The 21,103-nt window shown below is 39.9% G+C and overlaps 1 protein-coding gene across 2 annotated transcripts in view; it reads right to left on the reverse strand.

Annotated features, from left to right (window-relative positions):
• Nucleotides 1-4,466: 4,466 nt before the first annotated feature.
• Nucleotides 4,467-21,103, reverse strand: part of MTARC1 (mitochondrial amidoxime-reducing component 1) — a 42,873-nt gene continuing 26,236 nt past the window's right edge. Inside the window, exons 5-7 of one of the 2 annotated variants that reach the window (XM_020982226.2) lie at nucleotides 19,338-19,399; nucleotides 19,130-19,201; nucleotides 4,467-7,205 (exon numbers count right to left, since the gene is read on the reverse strand). In XM_020982226.2, the coding sequence (XP_020837885.1) occupies nucleotides 7,079-7,205; nucleotides 19,130-19,201; nucleotides 19,338-19,399 (261 nt within the window). In that variant the 3' untranslated portion in view covers nucleotides 4,467-7,078. Of the gene's footprint in view, nucleotides 7,206-11,002; nucleotides 11,097-19,129; nucleotides 19,202-19,337; nucleotides 19,400-21,103 lie in introns of those variants that run through there. The other variant, XM_078156302.1, reaches the window with a different exon arrangement.

The raw sequence follows: 21,103 nt of genomic DNA on the forward strand, positions 1-21,103 counted from the left end.
GTAGTTCTTTGACAATGTTTGTCTTTGGTACATGCCTCTCTCTCTCTCTCTCTCTCTCTCTCTCTCTCTCTCTCTCTCTCTCTCTCTCTCTTTCTTCTCCCAGATGTATATGTTCTCTTCCTGGTCTAGTCTCTCCAATTCATAGCCAGTGGAGTTGGGGGGAGTGTAATATTCCCTCTGTACTAACTCCCTCCTTCCTACCCTCATTTTCCCCCCTTCTCGTCCTCACTTCTTTTAGCCCTCACTTCTTTCTCTTCCTGCCCTTCCTTCTCCCTCACTTCTTTGCCATCAATGCTCCCCCACCCCCACCCCTTCCTGCCCTCTAGTAAAGACACAAGGGTCTGCTTTCTCAAGGTACTCCTGAGCCTAGAAAGTCTAGAAGCTTGATGGCATCACTGCTGGACTTCCCAATTTCTGTTGGCTCTGGGTGGATGAGAACAGTTTGTTCCAACAGCCTTGAAGATAGCTGAAGCAGGTGTTGTAGAGTGTTTAGAGTTTGATCAGGCATTGAATACACCAAGGTCATCCACTGCATCCCAGGTCACATCAATGACTCAGGAAGAGAGAGTAAGACTGATGACTTCATGCAACTCTGCCTCACTTATATCCAATTCATTGCAAGTCAAGACTCCCCCCCTCCAATGTCATTGGTCCTCTTTTGAAAGGAAGGATGAACAACAACAGTCCCACAGGGTATGACTACTTCTTTTCAATCAATCATAAAATACTTCCTGTGTGATGTCATGGGCTTTCATCCAATGATCAAATCACTCCACACCTCCTAAATTGATTAAGGACTTGTTTGCACTTAGTTTACATCTTTGATTAAAATCTGGGCCCACTGCATTACATTGGGGTCAGATTATACCCTCCCTCCCCCTTACACTAGACATACACCTCTCTTGGGCTATGGTGGGTGGGTAGGCAGGTAGTTAGGTGGAGGCAGTGCCTGGCAGAGACTGAACTCTGGTGGCTATTCAACTGCCCCACTTGCCTCAGTACCTCTAATATCTTTCTCAAAACTTAGACACCTAGCATCTCACCTGCCCCTATTCACATCTCAACCTGTGAGACTTCTCTAGAGCAAGGGAATAGTAAGAAGATCTCTTTAAGGTCTGCTCTCTCTTTATCAATGGATCAAAAACAATGATTGCAGCAGGTTTCATCTCATTTTCAGTCATAAAAGCAGGACTCTAGTGTAACATTAACTGAGACTCTTCTTTTCCAAAATTTCAATTATGGATCTGTAGACTAGTGTATGGAGCAAGCACAGGAAAGGAACTCCAAGGAGAAGGTGGATGGTTCAGTTTGCTTTGCTGTGTATATCTATCCCCTGCTGTAAGGACATCTGAGGAATCTCTTTGGTACATATTCCTAATACCATACTTCAAGTGGAATGGGTGAGGAGGGGTGGGAGGAGAGTAGATGTTTAGTACCTGGAACAAATGGCACATCGACACTGCCTCTGGCATTAAACAATTCATTAAACATGAAAAAGAAACAAATGTTATGGGTTTTAAACAGTCCTCGGCTAAAAAAAAAAACATTGGCAGCAATTCCTAGATTCTAGGGGTGACCAGAGAGTCATTTTTCACATAGAGTCTAAATATGAGATGCAGGGGAAGGAGGCTTATAGAACATATATTGCTGTAGAGAAATAGGGTCCCCAAGTTTGCAGAGCCAGGGGGACAAGGAATATAAGTAAAGGTGTAGGGCGTGATGACTTCTAAAGTTCCTCCCAGCATAGGGATTGCTGAGGGAAGGTGGTGTTACAGAAGGGCTACAAGAACTTTGCCCCCATGTAAAAATTTAGAGGGTGCTGAGAGTGCTTGTATTCCTCTGTGGAAGAAGAGGGGGGGTGAACCTTATGGCAGGGTGGAATGTATCATAGGGAGATGTCACAGGATCCTCAGAGCTTTTTGGAGGCAGGCTCCCACTAGGAACCAGAAGAGTGGCTCATTGAAGCTCTGGCTTATTTTCAGGGGGTTCTCTTGGTGGGGGGAAGAGAACGTGGAGGCCATAGCTGGGAGAACCAAGCTGTAGCTAGATTTAGGGGTGAGGAGGCACAGGAGAGGGAGGCTCATTGTAGCCTCTGCCCATGACAACCCGTCCTTTCACGGATGACAATGATGGGATGAGGGAAGGGAGGCAGGGATCATGGATATGCAGATCATTTGCCAGCTACTTCATCTCCTCCTCCTCCTCCCCCAACCATTTTCCCCTCACACACAAGGTTAGGGGCAGGCCCAGACCCCTGTTCCTCCTGAAGGAGGCTGATTTATTGGAGTAGATGAGCTTAGAGGCTAGTATGTACCACAGAAAGACTGGGGTGGGGGGAGTCTTCTAGCTCAGTAACTACAAGAAGGACTTGGGAAACCTGGATTCTAGTCTCTGTTCTAACATTAACTATGGGCATTGGTTTTATTTTCTATGAAAATGAAGCAGCTGGACACAGTAGTCTCGCAGGCTTGTTCTAATTCTAACAGTCTTTGAGATTTGGGCTCCTTTTGACTCCACCTCAGCTCAGCCTCGATTTCAGTATGAATTGAACAAGCCATGCTCTGTGACCTTGGGGAAGTCACTTCCCCTATGTAGTACCTCAGTTCCCTTCTCTCTAAAACCAAGGGAAAGTGGCACAGTGTAATAAATAGAATACTGGATTTGGAGCATTGAAAACCTGCATTTGAATCCCCCCCTCTCACTTACCAGCCATATTATCTGGGGCAAGTGATTTAACCTCTTTTACTCTCAATTTCCTTATCTATAAAACAAGGAGGTTGGAATAGATGGCTTCTGAAGGCCCTCTGAGTTCTAAATCTATGATCCTATGTTTCTAGGGAGTTGGACTAAATGATCCAATTATAATTTATCAATTAAAATTATTACAGGTCTAATATTGTCATGAAACGTTGAGGATTTGGGGGGAGAGAATTTGGTTTCAAGTCTTCTTTTAGCTTCCGCCTTAGAAGCATCTATTAGATTTCTGTATGGGTTACTACTCCATGTTTCCAATTGGCCTAATATTTTATCTCATAAATATACACAACAATTGCTCATTAAAAATCATTTTCTTTTCCTGAATAAGGGAAGTGTTTGGCTTCCTAAAGTCACTTTTCCCCCTTCTTTTCCTTTTTTTCTGATGGTCAGGACTTTTCTTCTCCAGTTCTTATTTAAGGGGGGCTTTTTCCACTGCTAATGCCTCTAGTCATTGTCACTCCTTCTCAGAGCAATACCCGGATCTCCTGAAAAGATGGACAGATATCTACAAATAGAACAGTGTTTTTAAAAGTCCTCTCAGGCCCCAGCCCCCTACCCCCAAACTCCTCGCCATGTTTTCCAGTTTTTCAGTCCACAACATATCTATGTAGGTATCACGAACATAAGCAGACATCCATTCATACACACACCCTTTAGAACACTGAGAATGATAATGATCATAGTTAGCATTCATATAGTGCCTTCAGGTATGCAAAGAGCTTTAAATATATTATCTCACTTGAACCTTCCAGCAACCTTGTAAGAAAGGTGCTGTTAATATCTCTCATGTTACAGATGAGGATACTGAGACTGAAGGAGACTAAGTGACTGGCCCAGAGTCACTCAGTCAGTGAGTGTCTGGAGTGGATCCAAATGCAACTCCTTTTGACTCCAAGTCTATCACTCTCTACACTACACCAGCTAGCTAGCTGCCCTGAGACAAATCGGTATTGTGTTTATACAAACCGTCACAACGACAATCTCAGCAGAGCCTCACTATAAGCATTGTCCATGCGTCTAGTGACCTGCGTCCTTAGGACAGGTTACTAGAGACCAAAGTAACGGGGCAAGTTTGGGCAGAAGCCTAGTTAGGGTAAGCACCACCAAGGCCTGAGCCTGAGCAAGGAAACAATAATAACAGGTCACACAAGGAAACTAATAGGATGGCACATGATCTGCATCTAAAATGGTACTAGATGAAAAGGCCATTAGCCTTAACATAGGACCACCATGCCTTGGAAGATTCTAGCTGAACAAAGGGGCACCTATGGGCATCCATACTAAAAGATCTAGAAACAACAGCTTTTATCTACATCATCAAGGAAAGAATAAAAGGAACATTCATCTGCCTCACACTAGGAAAGGGATCTCTTCCAGTGGATTGATTGCAGTTGAGTGTATGGATAGGATGGGTGCAAACCCTATAGCCAGCTGCTTAGCCTTGGGTATTGATGTAAATTACTTCTACACACAGGAAAAAGTCATGAACACTGCTGTGGGAAAATTCTTAATTCTAGAAGAATCTTTTAGAGATATGCTTGGTAAAAATTACTTTTGTGGAGTACATGGGGATCATGAATTAACACATATAAAGAGCTCTGAGAACTTTAAGTCAGTATGTGAATACCACCTATGATCATTCCTATTACCCATTGTTATAAGGAGAAAGATCCGGACCTATTGTCTATGCATCTAAATCCAACGGGGAATGGAGACAATTTTTCAGATAAACAAAACATTTGTTTTAATTATTAGACATTTCAGGCAAAAGTAAAGGACTAGAACAAAATTTTCTGGATAAATTGCCTTAATTTTCCACTTCACTACCAATGTGTAGAAATCCAAGAGCAACATATAGCACAGGCAACCTTGTACTTCTCTCAGACTCACCTATAGCTCCACTTCAGAGCTGAAAAGTCCATTGCCTATTGGTTACTTTTTATTGGTCACATTTTTTTATTGTAGTCACAGTAAAATGACAACAGGTAAAGTAGGCACTGCCTACTTTAAAAAGCATAAAACTCTTTTTGCCCACTTCCTATGAGATACAGATCTAATTATATGGCAGAGTCTAATAGTGATGATAATATTTGACATTTTTCTTTTATGTAATAGCACTTTAAGGTTTACAAAGTGCTTTACATATATGATCTCATCTGAGCCTAGAATGTAATGCCACTGAAGGCAGGAATTGTTCTATTGTTGTCTTTTTATTATCAGGCCCTGGTCTCACATAGTGTCCTGCACAGAGTAGCTATTTAATAAATGATTGATGAATTGAATCAAATTGTTGTTTAAACAGTCGACAAGGTTAGCCTTCTTGCCAGGAAACTGAAGGAAGGTGGGGAGGGAGGTGGAAGTTTTAACAATGAAAGTAATTTCCATTTATTTGTGGTTTTAAAATATTTTAAAATTTTTATCAGGATCTTGCTACAAAGAGATAAAATGAGGTATATAGGGGAGAAAATTCAAATGAAATTCTCCTGCTTCATCATATTTAAGAATTGTTAACTCAAGCAGTAGAAAAATTAGACATGTCTCTGTTTATAACAAAGTAACAAGGTCTCTTCTTGCTTCATTTAAAAGTTTCTTCAGTAGTGGCTCACTTTAAAATCACATTACCACGTTTCTATTTCTGTCCCACAGACTCCAGAGCCTTTCAGTATTAAATTTTTAACATGGCATATCTGGTGACAAGACTTCCCACAGCTACACAACTAGTGGGCTTAAGAAAAGAGCCCGTAGAATTTGGTTACAGACTTACTATCTATGCATTTATGACATCGATTTAGAACGACTTTAGCAGGTTAGATAGAAATTCAACACGTCCACAGCAAGTAGCACTCTAAAGGAAAATCCTGAGTTGCAACTCTTCTCTTTTGTCAATTCTTCAAGGTTGGAATAGCCGAAGTCACACACGGACTGTCTTCTAGGCCCTTAGACATCCTGAGCTCACCTGCCATCCCTAAAAGGTTCACTATTTATCAAATACACAAAAATCTTAGGACATTCTCACTTCTCTAGGCATTGACCAAGATACAACTTAAAAGCAGTTAAAGCTTTGAAATTATACATCTAAACACACTTGATAATTTGTCCTGAATTTTAGGACAATTTCATAGCTGGTGACTTTTATTTGATTGTCATGCTGTTGTCATCTAGTCCAGAGATGGCAGAATATATCAGGGCAAGGATATATCGTTTAAATCCTAACCAACTCTATCTAAGAAGCCAATTGTGCCAGGCCCGTGTAGGGACAGCCAATGTATACCTTTTTAAAAGCCCCAAACATGGAATGAGATAATAATACTAATAGAACAGTTACATGGCACTTTGAGGTTTCCAAAGTATTTAACATATTATCCCATTTGAGCCTCACAACAATCTCATGAGGTAGGTACTCTGGACATTATTATCCCCATTTTACAAGGAGGAAACTGAGGCTCAGAAAGGTTCATTAACTCACCCCTGGTCACACAGCTATGTGTCAGAGGCAGGATATGAACTCAGGATTTCCTGAGTACAAGACCACTACTCTATTGTGTCACATTGGCTTTCTAAAGGAGACGAGGAAGAATTTCAGTGTCTCTTTGAGGGTGACTTAATTGTTATTCAACTCTTCCCAAATAGGTATTTAAACTAGGTGGTGTAGTGGATAGAGGACTGGGCCTGGAGTTAGGAAGACTCATCTTCCTGTTCAAATCTGACTTCAAATGCTTACTAGCCACATGACCCTGGGCAAGTCACTTAACCCTGTTTACCTCAGTTTCCTCATCCGTAAAATGAGCTGGAGAAGAAATGGCAATGCCAAGAAAACCCCAAATGAAGTCATGAAGAGTTGGACATGGCTGAATAACAACAAAATATATCCTCCAAAGTATTTTCTGTCTTCCTTTTCCCTTTCCTTTTTCTCTCTCCCTATGGGTAGTGGTGATGTGAGGGTAGACTGAAGAAGAAGAGATTTCTACCTCTCATTCTCCTCTCCTCAACGCAAAGCTCTAAGAGATGGCTTTTCCTTGTCCATCACCTACCCTCATCCACCCTCCCCAATACTCCCACTTAAAAAAGAATTATCAAAAGCCTGTCTTATCACATCACTTGAGTGACTCTCAGAGGTTCTAACAGCATTAAGAATGGCTCATTTCTTCTCTTGGTGCTCTGGGACACCAGAAGTCACAAGGAGGCCTAAGAGAGAAAAGTTCGAGACACTTAAATCAGAAGAGATTGTAAGGATATTCATCATCAAAAGCTGTTCTTAAAAGGGGTTATTTCCCAGCAAATATACAAAAGCAATCTGCCACAAAAAGAGATGATGCTGCTGTCACTGGTCCAAGAGGTACACTGGATCTCCCACTTTGATTGTTCCTGGATATTCCAGGACATAATACTGTCCAAAGAGAGGTGCCTTGCCATACACCTTTTGGTCAGAGGGATCACACTGCCGATAACTGTAAAGAGAAGAAGACCATTTATGAATCATGGGTGAAGTAGAAGCAGGTTCCCAAACAGCAGATATTTTCTTCCTACTTAATGTTAATAAAACACAACAGAATGGCGAGTCCTCTCTCAGGTACCATCTTTTGCTACTGTCTTTCTCTTCTTTGGACACCGATAAATTAAAGACTCAACATGTTACCATATCTAGACCTTCCCCATCCTCAAAATCCCATATTTCTTTCTGCTGATTTACCTGTTTTTGTTAATGGTGCTATCATTCACCAAGTTACCAAGCCTTGGAAACATTTTTGATTTCTCTTTTTTGACACCCTCCATTTTCAGTCAGTCACCAAGTCTTGCTGATTTATCCTTCAAAGTGTCTCTCAGATCCATCCCTTCCTTTCAGTTCTGCTGACATCATTCCAGTTCAGACTCTTATTATCTTGTACTTGGACCATTGCAACAGCTTTTTACTGGTCTCCATGAACTTAAGTCAATTTCCTCACCATCACTCCCTTGCTGTTCCAATCCATTCTGCACACTAGATTAATCTTCCAAAAGCATTCATCCTGCACACTAGATTCATTTTCCTCACATAATGCTCTGGCCAAGTCATTGCCCCTTTCAACTTGACCAAAATCTATTAAACAAGTCTTATGTGCAAGGCACATAAAGAGCTGAATTCATGTCCTTGAATGTCATACATCCTCTTGGTCTTGTTGGCTTCCATTATACCATGAAGCCAAATGGAGGAAGAAGTTTATGTATGGGTTCTGTGTGGGCTGAAATACAAGAGGAAAAAAAGTGATGTCGAGGGTCAAGTAGCCTGGCTATGCTAATGGTAGAGGCCACAGGAATAAAGTTGAAATGCCAGGCTCCTGGTCATACCTGGTTGAAACCACTGGGAGACACCCTATGGGAGACTATACCACAACTCTTACCTTTCCATCTGATATCCTGGAGTCAGAAGGACCTGAGTTCAAATCTAGCCTCACACATTTATAAGCTGTAAAATTCTGGCAAGTTACTTAACCTCTGTCTGTCTTAGTTTCCTCAGCTGTAGTAGTACCTACCTCTGAGGGTTGTTAAGGATTAAATGAGATATTTGTAAAAATGCATAACATAGTGCCTGGCACAAAGTAGGTATTATATAAAAGCTTATTCTTTTCCCTTCCCTCAGACAAGAGCCAGTATCATTTGAATCCTCTATGACAAAGGACAGTCCTAAAACCAGTTCACTTAGATACGTACTATGGACCCTCTGGACATTCTGGAATGACTGTTTTCTTTGTGGCTAAGTGTTGCTTTTGTATAATATACAATTTTATAAAATTTTTGTTGGGAATTATAAAAAATTATGTATGTATTTATTATACTACATATTATATAACATATACATTATGTGTATACAGGTATATATTTTGTATTATTATTACTATCACTAGTGTTACATTGGGTTATTTTCCCCCTTCATTAAATATTGATATTGTTACTCTATAAGAGAAAGAGAATAGAGTATTGGAGAGAAACATTTTAATTGTCATAGGAGAAAGTTAACGGTCACGGCTAAGAGAGAAAGGACTAAGAAAACTTCTTTACTGAAAAACTGATTGAGTTAACCGTCATCTTTGAGAAAAAATGGAGAGATATTTTGAAATAAATGAGTTTAACTCTTATCTTGTGATGGAGATATTCTGTGGAGAAGATATTCTGAAGAGAAATCTGGAGAGCTTTTGATTATCACCCTGAGAGCACTGAATGATAAAACTATAGTTCTGATGTATGTTGAGAATGAAGCAATTGCAGTTTATTGTTGGAGATAACTCTGGCTATGATTTTTCTCAACTGATACATTACTGAAATATTTAAACATGTCTTTTTATTGTTTGTTACACTGTCAGTAAATTTCTTAGCTAGTGACATCAATGTGTGTCTAAGCCATGAAAATAAGATTTTATTTTAAGATGAATGAAAACCTATGAGAAAAATAGGTTTCTCTGATTATTTATAAATTTGGTAAGTAATTGATTGGTTATTAAGAGAAATTGCGCATCTCTATTCCATTTGTGCGGAAATTAGGGAATAAACCCCTTGATTATCTTAGGACCTATGTAGAGAATAATAAGGAAATGAGCCCATAAGTAACAGTAGTGGTTGACTTGGTTGCTGACTAGAATAGTTCACCACACCCCACACAAGTCCGCATGAATATTGTTATCTCCAATCTTATTATACACATACTGTTGCAACATCTAAATGTATTGTGTTTTGTATATATTTTTGCAGTCAAGGAAGCAGTCTATCAAATGGTATTCCTCATTGTGTTACATTTACTATTGATGTGAATTTGATGTTCTCAGAACGTTTTGTTGCAGAGATTTAAACATTGACTATGGGTAGAAATGTTACACCACCCACAACAGCCCTTTCTGCAGAAACTATGGTTATTATTACTGTGTTTTTAAGAGGTAAGAGATACATGATTTAGACATAAAGGATGATACCAGAAGCAAATTAAGAGAGCAAGGAACAGTTTACCTGTTGGATCTGTGGAGAAGAGAAGAATTTATGACCAAACAAAGAATGAGATAGAAAATGGATAATTTTGATTATATTAGGTTTAAAAAATTTTGCACAAACAAAACCAATGCAACCAAGATTAGAAGGAAAGCAGAAAGCTGGGAAACACTTTTTACAGCAAGTATATCCGATAAAGGCTTCATTTCTCAAATACATAGAGAACTGAATCAATGTTTTAAGAATATAAGTCATTCTTGTGGAATGATCCAACCATTTTCGAGAGCAATTTGGAACTATGCCCAAAGAGCTATAAAAATGTGCATACCCTTTGACCCAGCAATAGCACTTCTAGGGCTGTATCCCAAAGAGATCATACAAATGGGAAAAGGACCCACATGTACAAAAATATTTATAGTTCTTTTTACGGTGGCAAAGAATTAGAAATTGAGAGGATGCCCATCAATTGGGGAATGGCTGAGCAAGTTGTGGTATATGAATGTAATGGAATACTATTGTGCTATAAGAAATGATGACCAGGCTGACTTCAGAAAAACCTGGAAAGACTTGTATGGTCTGATGCTGAGTGAAGTGAGCAGAACCAAGAGAACGTTGTACACAATAACAGCCACATTGTGAGATGACTAATATTGATAAACTTAAGCCTTCCCAGCAATGCAAGGATCTAAGACATCTCCAGAAACCTCATGATGGAAAATGCCATCCACATCCAAAAAAAGAACTATGAAAGTTGAATTGTTATTTTTTTTCTCTTCTGTTGAGTTTTGTTTCCTTTTTCTGGTGGTTCCTCCTATTGGTTTTAATTTTTACTTACAACATCACTAATGTGAAAATATGTTTAATAGGAATGTAAATGTATAGCCTGTATCAGATTGTGCGTCATCTTGGGAAGGGTGGTAGGGAGGAAGAGGGAGAAAAATTTTAAACTCAAAAGACTACGGAAGTGATTATTGATAAATTAAAATAAATTAATAAAAAAAATTTTAAAAAGAATACAAGTCATTCCCCAATTGACAAATGGTTGGAAGATATGAACAGACAGTTTTCAGAGGAAGAAAACAAAGTATCTATAGTCACATGAAGAAATGCTCTAAATCATCATTAATTAGAGAAATGCAAATTAAAACAACTCATATCTATCAAATTGGCTAATATTTCAGAAAAGAAAAGTGATAAATGTTGGAGAAGATGTGAGAAAAATGGATTACTAATGCACTGTTGGTGGAGTTGTGAACTGATCCAGTCATTCTGGAAAACAACTTGGAACTATAACCAAAGAGTAATCAAACTGTACATACCCTTTGATCCAGCAATACCACCACTAGGTCTGTATCCCAAAGAGATCATAAAAAAGGAGAAAGGACCTACATGTATAAAAATATTTATAGTTAACTGTTTTTGTGGTGGCAAAGAATTGGAAATTGAGGGAATGCCCCTCAATTGGGGAATGGCTAAACAAATTGTGGTATATGAATGTAATGGAATACTATTGTGCTGTAAGAAATGACAAGCAGGTGTATTTCAGAAAAACCTGGAAAGATTCACATGTACTGATGCAAAGTGAAGTGAGCAGAACCAGGAGAACATCATACACAACAACAGTAACCTTGTGTGATGATCAACTATGATTGACTCAGCTCTTCTCAACAATATAATAATATAAGACAAGTCCAAAAGACTCACGATGGAAAATTCACATCCAGAGAAAGAATTGGTGGAGTCTGAATATGGATTGAAGCATAATATTTTCCCTTTCTTTTTTGCATTTTTTTCCTTTTATTCTGTTGCTTCTTTCACAACATGACTAATATGGACATGTTTTACATGATTGCACATACATAACCTATATCATGTTGTCTATCATCTTAGGGAGAGAGAAGGGAAGGGAGAGGGGGAGAATAGTTGGAACTCAAAATTTTATATAAAAGGAGAATGTTAAAAAAATGGTCTTTACGTGTAATTGGGAAAAAAACAAAATACTATTTAAAAGGGGGTAAAAAGGTAAAAATATGAGGTCATTCACAGTTAAATGCAATAATGGAAGGAGTCCATATTGTAAGAAAAAATGATATTAAACTGCCATTTCCCCAGAAAAAAAAAAGACAGAGTTAACTGTCATCTGTGAAAGTCTATGAGAGGATCAAGAGTTAGCTGTCTTCTTGTGAGAGACTGAAATTAAAGGGATTTAACTATCTATGTAAGAGATTGGAATTGAGGGAGTTTACCAGCATAGACAGTCATCTGGGAAGAAACTGTGAGAGGACGAGAAGAGTTTAACTCTCATTTTATGAAGTGAAATGTTATGGAGAATTCCTTAGAGCTGAATGAGTATCGTTAGAGGACTATTTCCAGAGCAGTTAGTCTGGCAGCATTGGTGAAAATATTCAATTTCATATGTCTTTCCTCTGATTTTTATGAGCATAGAAGTGATTCTCGCTGTAAATTTTACCCCTTGGATATACATTATAAATACTTAATTGTGTCTTTGTATTGTTATTTGCTATTGTGATAAATTATGTGAGCAGCAATACTGTTAAGTCTACGAGAACAAGGGGAGGGGGGAGCTAATGAGAAAATAATTGTCTATAAACTAAGGTGGGTACTCAGAGCTAATTAATTAATGAGAGATTTTGCATTTTCATTAATTCAAAAGGAAACACCAGAATATACTTCCAGATTTCCTTACAACCCAGGCAGAAAAATATTAAGGAAATTAACCAATAGCAGGAAGAGGTGTGTAAGAATTGGTGTGGTTGTGTTGTATATACTGTCATCTAACACAGCAGAGTTCAGGTCTTCACCTCATTGTCTCTAAACCCATTGTTTATATGCTTATATTGTGTATAGGGAGGGTGAGAAACCAAAAGAATGAAATTCTCTCCTTAAGTTTTCACTTCTACTCAAACCCAAATCCATTTTCTTAAAGGAAATTATTTATACATAGAAATAACTCTAGCTCACCATAGAGATTGGGCCAATAAACCAAACATTCAAACCCTGTAACTGGACCCTTTAAGACAGGGGGTAGGGAGGGGGAATGAAGGGAGGGAGGAATATTGCAGCAACTTGTTCCTAATTTTTGTCTTCAAATCTAAAAATTTTAATAAGGCTAACTAAATACACCCCAGAGCTATCTGATGTGAATAAATCCCATATGCCATGAGCAATTAACTCAGCCTACCTAGTCTGTTTTGGGATAATATCACAATCCAACAATGTATTTCTGTTATGATCTTGAACAGTCTATGGGGCCTGGTAGTCTCTCTGGGTCTGCCTCACCTGTCAGTGGGATGACTAAAAAGGATATTTTAGGCATCTGTCACTTTGAAGCCCAGACCCAGAGGCAGAGCTCCTTTGTTTTTAAAGTTCCTGTTTTAGGACTACCATGACAGTCAAATCCTGCAGGCTTTGAGATCTCTGATTCTCCTTACTGAAGATTAAAAAAAAAAAAAGAGCTAAGACTGCAAGCTAGGAGACCTGACTTCTAATCCTAACATTTCCATGTTACTATGTGAGTAACCAGAAAAATCATTTCACTAACTAGGTGGCAGAATGCTGGACCTGGAGACAGGAATGCTTGAATTCAAACCAGCCTCAGATACTTCCTAACTGTATGATCCTGGGTAAGTCACATTACCTCTGTTTTCCCTCAGATTCTTCATCTATAAAGTGGGAATGATAACACCACCTACTTCCCAGGGTTGTTATTGGGATCAAATGAGAGAGTATTTGTAAAGCACTTTGTAAACCTTAAAACACTGTGTGATCCTGGCAAGTCACTTAACCCCATTGCCTAGCCAAAAAAAAAAAAACAAACCTTAAAACACCATGTAAACACTCCCTGTTCTTTTGGTTTCTACATCTGTGTGTTGAGGAGAGTATCCTCCCCGGCTATTTCCAGGAAGGAGGGCATTGCTGATAAATGGTCAGAGCCCTAAGTCTTGGACTTTCTCTCTAGTTTTGTCCTCAGTGTTGACTTGTTACAAAGGAACAAACCAGCAACTTCTCTCCAGCTTCTCTTCGTCATTTACACAGCCCCTTCTAAGGCCTGAGTGGAGAACACTGGTTAGGAAATAGCTTGGATTTTTAATAAAGTCAGTCATTTGTTTAAAAAAAAAGTTTAGTTTCTTAAAATTTTCACCTCTCCCTCCTCACTGCCAAAAAGTTAATCTGTATACACCAGCTCAACCCTTAATGTCTCCTGACAACATGTAATCACTCCTATTCTGTAACTCTTTTTTTTTGGACTAGCTCTGTAATTTCATTGGTGTCAGAGTATAGTCGAGAAACTCCCTCTTTCAATGAAGATCAGCAAATATTCTGTAAATTATAGTCACAGAATGTTGTATAATTCTGTAATGCTAAAGAGAATTTCTCCTGCTGCCCCACCCTCCCAGGAAGCCCTATGAAATTTTCCTTAGAGCTCTTGGTTATTCCCATAGGACCCAAGAGCCTACAGTAAAGGTACTAGTGCCTGGAGGGAGGGAAGCTCAGTTTGGACAAACACGTGGGGAGAAAAACTGAGGTGTGGTAGTGAGGAGGCTCTAAGACTGACCCCTCAAGGTAGCTGAAGCCTTTGTATCCTCTCCCACAGCTCCTACAGAAGTAGCTGGTATGGGGGGCAGGGGAGGGGAAGAGGACTGCATTTAGCATCAAGTATCTCAGTTCAAAACCTGGTTCCTCCCTGTGTGACCTTGGACAAGTCATATATCCTTTCTAGGTCTCAGTTTCCTCACATATAAAGATGAAGAGTTTAGGCCACAAATGGTCTCTAAAGTTCCTCCCAGCTCTAAGTCTATGATCCTATGGGCTTAGGGATCAGCTTCACTGTCGTGGGGAAGGAGCTGAAAGTCAACCCATCATGTACCAGTGTTTGCCTTCTCCAGGTCCTCCCAGCATCTTCAGCAATTCTGCTGCTACACCATCCAGTTTTGACCTCACCAATGATTTTTAAGGGCAGCAGAGTGGCACAGTGGATAGAGTGCAAGGCCTGGAGTCAGGAAAATTCCTCTTCCTGAGTTCAAATCTGGCCTCAGACACTTACTAGCTGTGTGACCCTGGGCAAGTCACTTAACCCTGTTTGCTTCAGTTTCTTCATCTGTCAAACGAGCTGGAGAAGGAAATGGCAAACCAGTATCTTTGCCAAGAAAATCCCAAATGGGGTCATGAAAAGTAGGATGTAATTGAAAAATGACTGAACAACAGCAATGCATCTTTTAGGATTACAGGATTTTATTTCATCATCCTAGTCTACACATTGTTTTCACCTACATTCTTCCATTATCTTCATAGCACACCTGTGTAGTAGGTAGACCAAGTAATATTATTATTCCCACTATACAGATGAGGAAACAAAGCCTCAGGGAGATTTTCACTTGCCCAAGGTCACACATGTAGTAACAAGCTAGAACCTAGCTAGGTCTTCTGACTCCTGATTCAATATTCTTTCCATTACATCATGCTGTCTCACAAACCAGCACATTTTACTTGCTTTAGGTATGTGGGTATGTGGGAAAGTATTTCTAAGGCTGGCTTATTGCCAAATCATTCATTCCTTCAACAAGCATCTATTAAGTGCTTACTGTATGCACTCCACTGTAGTCTGTGCTCTATCTGCCCTTTTACCCCAGCTAGTTCATGAATCCAACACCACCCACTCTTTGTTGTTCTGGCACCATCGTACAATTTGAGAAGAGCTCCCTCATGCCTTCTCACCCAGCATCTTACAGCTGTTGGGCAGTTCCTCCAACGTCAAAGAGACAATGTGGCCTAGTGGAGTTCACTCACCTTACAGTCAGGTAACACTTGTGTTCCATTCTCTCCTCCGACATTTACTAACTGGGTGACTGTGGGAAAGCTGTTAAACCCCTCTCAGCCTGTTTCCCCATCTATGAAATGGGGATGATACTATCTGCATGCACCTATGACACAAGGTGGCTGAGAATCAAGTGAGATAGTGTCTGCAAAGCATTGTGCAAACCTAAAATCTCTATATAAAAATCAGTTAGCCATTATTTTTTTTTTTGCATTCTTAATGCTTTGCCTCACGAGACATCACTTGCTAGCAAACCCCAACTCCTATTGTCAAGCAAAGAGGCTTGACAGCTCAGATAGGAGATTCTGAAAGTATCATTTCCTAAATAACTCAGACATGAAGGGCTGAAGTGCCTGGCTCCCTGCTGCAAAAACAGAGGGGCTATTTTCTGACTCTAATGTTGACTTAGCTTCTCCATAATTTATGTGAGCCTACAGGGCCCTTTTCCCTCCCAATTTATGACCACCTGTCTTGGGGGAGCATATAAATTACACTTATGACAATTTAAATCTCAGTAAGAGATAAGAGAGAGACACCTAGGTTGGCTGCACTGTCTCACAGAGCATTAGAGGCAATTAGGCCCAGATTGCTGGGATATATGAACACTTGTAATAGATCAGTACGAGGGCATCAGCTCCTGGCTGCACATTCTTATTGTGTTTACCTTTGTGCCTGGAGTCAATTATCCCCCTCCAACAAACATACACTCACAAATGGAGGAGGGGCAGAAAATGCAGAGGTATTGCATGCAGGGCTCTGGGAGCCACAAGGTACAAGCATCAAAGTGAACTTTCTCACTCCAGTGGGCAAAGGTGGCTGTTTTAAAGTCCAAGACCATATGGGATCTGAGAGGAGAGGAGGTAGCATTTAAATGGAACAACAGCAACTTCCCAAAGTGACTTGGATGATTCATGCATCCCAGCAGCAGGAAAATGTGAAGGGGCCAGTGCTTTTATGTTTAAAGGAGCCTGGCTGCTGAGACCCTTTAGGAGAGTCACATAACAGGGACAGCTAGGTAGTGCAATAGATAGAGCACCAAGTCTGAAGTCAGGAAGATATGACTTTAAATCCAGCCTCAGATGCTTACTAGCTGTGTGACCCTGAGACAGTCATTTAATCTGTTTGCCTCCGTTTCCTCATCTATAAAACGGGGGTAATAATAGCATCTACCTCCAGGGTTGTTGTGAGGATCAAATGAGATAATAACTGTAAAGTGCTTAGCACAGTGACTGGAACATAGTAAATGTGACATAAATGTTACCTAGTAGTAGTTGTAGTAGTAGCAGCAGTAGTAATAGTAGTAGTAGCAGCAACAGCTGTAGTAGTAGCAGTAGTAGTAATAGTAATAGTAGTAGTAGCAATAGTACTAGTAATAGTCATAGTAGTAGCAGTAGCAGTAGCAGCAGCAGCAGTAGTAATAGTAATAGTAGTAGTAGCAGCAATAATACTAGTAGTAGTCATAGCAGTAGCAGCAGCAGCAGCAGTAGTAGTAGTAGAAGTAGTAGTAAAAGTAGTAGTTTGTCTTTTGTTTTCAAAGAGGATCAATGACATCATGGGGTAAGGATTTAAATGAAGCAGTTTCACTAAGTTCTCCCTCTCTTCCCGGACCATCCAAGTCCAGTGGCAAGACAAAAATCAAGACCCCTGATGATGGCCCAGGCTGCAGTGGATGACCTTGGCAGCTAGGTGGCACAGTGGTAGAGCGTTGGGCCTACCTCATCTTCCTGAGTTCAAGTCCGACCTCAGATACTTACTGGCTGTGTGACCCTGGGCAAGTCACTTACCCCCATTTGCCTCAGTTTCCTCACCTATAAAATGAGCTGCAGAAGCAACAGCAAAACCACTCCAGTATGTCAGCCAAGAAAACCCCAGATGGGACCATGAAGAGTCAGACATAAATGAACAATAAATAGCATCAATAGTAGCAGTCCTGGTGGTAGTAGTAGTATATAGAATCCTCAGTTTGCAGTCTGGGATCTGGGCCTGAATCTCACTTGTGCTACACATGAGCTGTGTCCTTGGGCAAACCAATACACCTCTTTAAGTGCAGGCATTGGAAAGACTGGAGAGATTGGAAAGGGTTTTTGTAACACCTCATTCCTTTCCTACAAAGGATGCTTTGCCTACTATTCAAATGTAACCCTCTGGACTTTGTTTTGTTACAGCTGAGAATTTCACCAGGCTCCTAGAGATAATGCCTTAAGCTCCCAGGATTGCCCAATTGGAGAGGGAAAGAGAGACAGAGAGAGAGAAGACAGAGATCACACAAAATACCTCACTAGTATTTCTATAGTGCTTTAAGGTTTGCAAAGCACTGTTATCTCATTGTGTTCCCACGAAAACCCAGAAAGGAACATACTTATTATCCTCATTTTACAGAGGAAGAAACTGAGGCAAACAGGGTGAAGTGACTTGCCCAGAGGTCACACAACTAGTAAGTGTCTGAGGCAGGATTTGAACTCAGAAAGATAAGTCTTCCTGACTCCAGGCTTGGAACTCTATCCACTGTGCCATCTAGCTTCCTCAAAATTATAGGTACATAGAATTTAGGCCCAGAAGGCACCTTAGACATTAGCATGTAATCCATTCTATCCCACATTTTGCAAATGATAAAAATGAACCCCAAAGAGGTTAAATGACCGCTCACTAGTTGCAGACTCAAACTGGGCTGACTCCAAATCCAGGCATTCTTTAGGCTACACCCAAACGCCTATTCCGTGATTCTTCTTGGTATATGGAAGGCAAGGAGGGACACGATGCCTATCATCATTTAACACTTACACCATGCTGGTAAGTGCTCCCACCTCTCAACCCTTCCCTTGGCCCATGGAGTTTGAATGATCATTTGGACTACTGCCCTTTGGTGCCCAGATAAGCACAAAGGAGCTCAATGGGGAGAATTCTTTTCAAAATACACACTCCAAAGTACTCACTTAGGCAAAAGACCACTTACACAAAATTTCTTTCTACTTCCATTTAAGCATAGTGGAAGGGACAGCTAGGTGGCACAGTGGATGGAGCACTAGCCCTGGAGTCAGGAGGACCTGAGTTCAAATCCAACCTCAGACACTTAACACTAACTAGCTGTGTGATCCTGAGCAAGTCACTCAATTGCCTCACCAAAAAGAAAAAAGAAAAAGAAAAGCAACACATTTAAGAATAGTGGAGAGAATATAGTGGTACTTGCCTGTAATCCCTAGTACTTGGGGGAGGGGGAGGCTGGGGGATCACTTGAGTTCAAAATGAAGATGTCTGGCTTAGATGACCTTTGAAGTTCCTTCCATCACTAAATCTACGGTCCTATGAACACTGCATTTGGGGTCTAATGACCTGGGCTTAAATCCCGGTTCCACTACAGGCCTGTAGTAACCCTGGCCAATTCACTTCATGTGAGATGTAAAAGTCAGATGTGAATATTATTATTTACCTCTTTGGGTCTAAGCTTTCTAAAAAATTAAGGGGTTACCCTAGTTAGTCCCTAGGATCCATTCAAAATCTAAAATCCTGCCATGCTAAGTAGTAGGTGGTATCTGTCCTGGTTACACAAATCTAAGTGTCAGATGGATTTCTGTTTTGCCATACCTCCTTAAGGTTTCCAGGGGTTCCTTCCTGCTCATGATGCCAGTGTCTGGATCTACAGTTGTTAAAATGCACCTAAACAAAATACAGCCAAAAAAAATTTTTTTAAAGGTAAAAAATAAAATAAATTTTAAAAAATACAGCAAACATTAGATTATAACTGGAAATGAGTGACAATGACTATTTCTTCCAATGGATGTAGAACACTTACCGGCCACAAGCCATTATCCTTTTCATTTCCACATCACCAATGAGGATTTCATTCCAAGAATCCTAGGAAATAGGCCAAATTCACATTATGCCATCATTCCTAAAGTACTTGTCTTGAACACCCAGTATAAAAATAGCTTCTTAATTATTCAGCACGAAGTCACAACAAGGATATGACTCCAACACCAAACACTACTTACCTCTATACAGTACTTTATCATTACAAGGCATTCTCATATACAGGACCTCCATTTGGTCCTTGAAACAACCATATGGATGCAAATATTATTTTCCCCCTTTTACAGATGGGAAAATTGAGGCTCAGAGAAGGTAAGAGATTGGCTCATGGTCACAGAGATGGTAAGCAGAGAATTAAGGGCTTAGATCCAGGGTTCCTGATTCTTAATTCAAAATTCTTTCAAGTATTACCAAGCTGCCTTTTCTGGGAGCACGGAACACATCAATAGTCTTCTTCTCCTTGCCCTGCCTTTGTTATGTGCCACTCTTCCCTACCTAGCTAAAATGCATTTTCTCTCTCCTTTTAATTCGCCTCCTGTATGTCCAAAACCCAGCTCAAAACTCACCTCCTTCAAACTGGCTATAATCAAATGACATATTTGTTAAGTGCTTAGCACAATACCTGGCACATAGTAGGTGCTTAATAAAGCTTGTTTCCAATGTGATCTTTGGCAATTTATTTGCTTTCTCTAGGCCTAAATTTCCTCATCTTGAACTAAATGCTCTCATAAAATCCCTACCAGCTCCAATAATCTATGAAATGATGAATCTATTCAGTAATGAAGGCATTCCACCAACCCTGCTATCATCTCATCCTGCGTGACTCTGGGTCTTTTTTCCCACAAATTTTCCACAGAGAGCTCTCCTAATAAAGATGTCCTTGTTCTTTCAGTTTCTTGGGGACACTCACCTATTGTCACTATTCTTATGATATGACCAGCCCCCCTCCTTGTGCAGTCATATCTTCCGCAAAGTTTTTGAATGCTTCTTCTTGTGCACACATTGTCATAGGTGACATGCCTTGTGTATACTTGTTCAAGGAAGGCCTACATTTCAAAACACTTTAAACTAGCCTAAGTATTTCTTGGGCACTTATAATTCAGAAGGAACTATCCCAGGAACCAAAAGTGATATCAAGAAGTATAAGCCACAATTCCTTCCTTCACAGAGTTTACAATCTATGTGAGATCATGAAGAAGTTCATAAAAAGTTAAGAAAGACCTCAGTCAAAAGATACTTGAAGATACTCAGTCCGTCATTATTTGCCAAATGGAGTAGAGGGATTACCAACTGCCACAGAAATGGTGAGAGATGGTTTTGAGATGAGCCCTGAAAGACTAGTAGGCTTGGACCCTGAAATCCCGTGGCTAAGCAAACACCCCAAGACGGTCAAAGACAGAAAGTTTCTATTATGTGCTAAAATAGCAATTGTAGCATTTTTGTGGTAGTAAAAAACTGGGAAAAAATGAGATGGCCATCAACTGGGAAATGGTTGAACAAATTGTGCCTCACAAATGTAATGGAATATTACTGTGCTAAAAAAAATGACATAATGAAGAATTCAAAGAAAGGAAAACACATGAACTGATGAAGAATGAAGTGAGAAGAGGCAGGAAAACAATATACACAATGACTACATTGATGGAAATGGAAAGAATGATAAACTGAAATTGAAAGCTATGCAATTATAACGATAAAACTTGGGCCCTGGGAAGAAATGTGAAAATGAACCTTCCTCTCTCCATTCTA

Source organism: Phascolarctos cinereus, unplaced genomic scaffold, assembly GCF_003287225.1.
Source record: "Phascolarctos cinereus isolate Bilbo 61053 unplaced genomic scaffold, phaCin_HiC Scaffold_5;HRSCAF=322, whole genome shotgun sequence".
In the NCBI taxonomy this organism is placed as follows: domain Eukaryota; kingdom Metazoa; phylum Chordata; class Mammalia; order Diprotodontia; family Phascolarctidae; genus Phascolarctos; species Phascolarctos cinereus.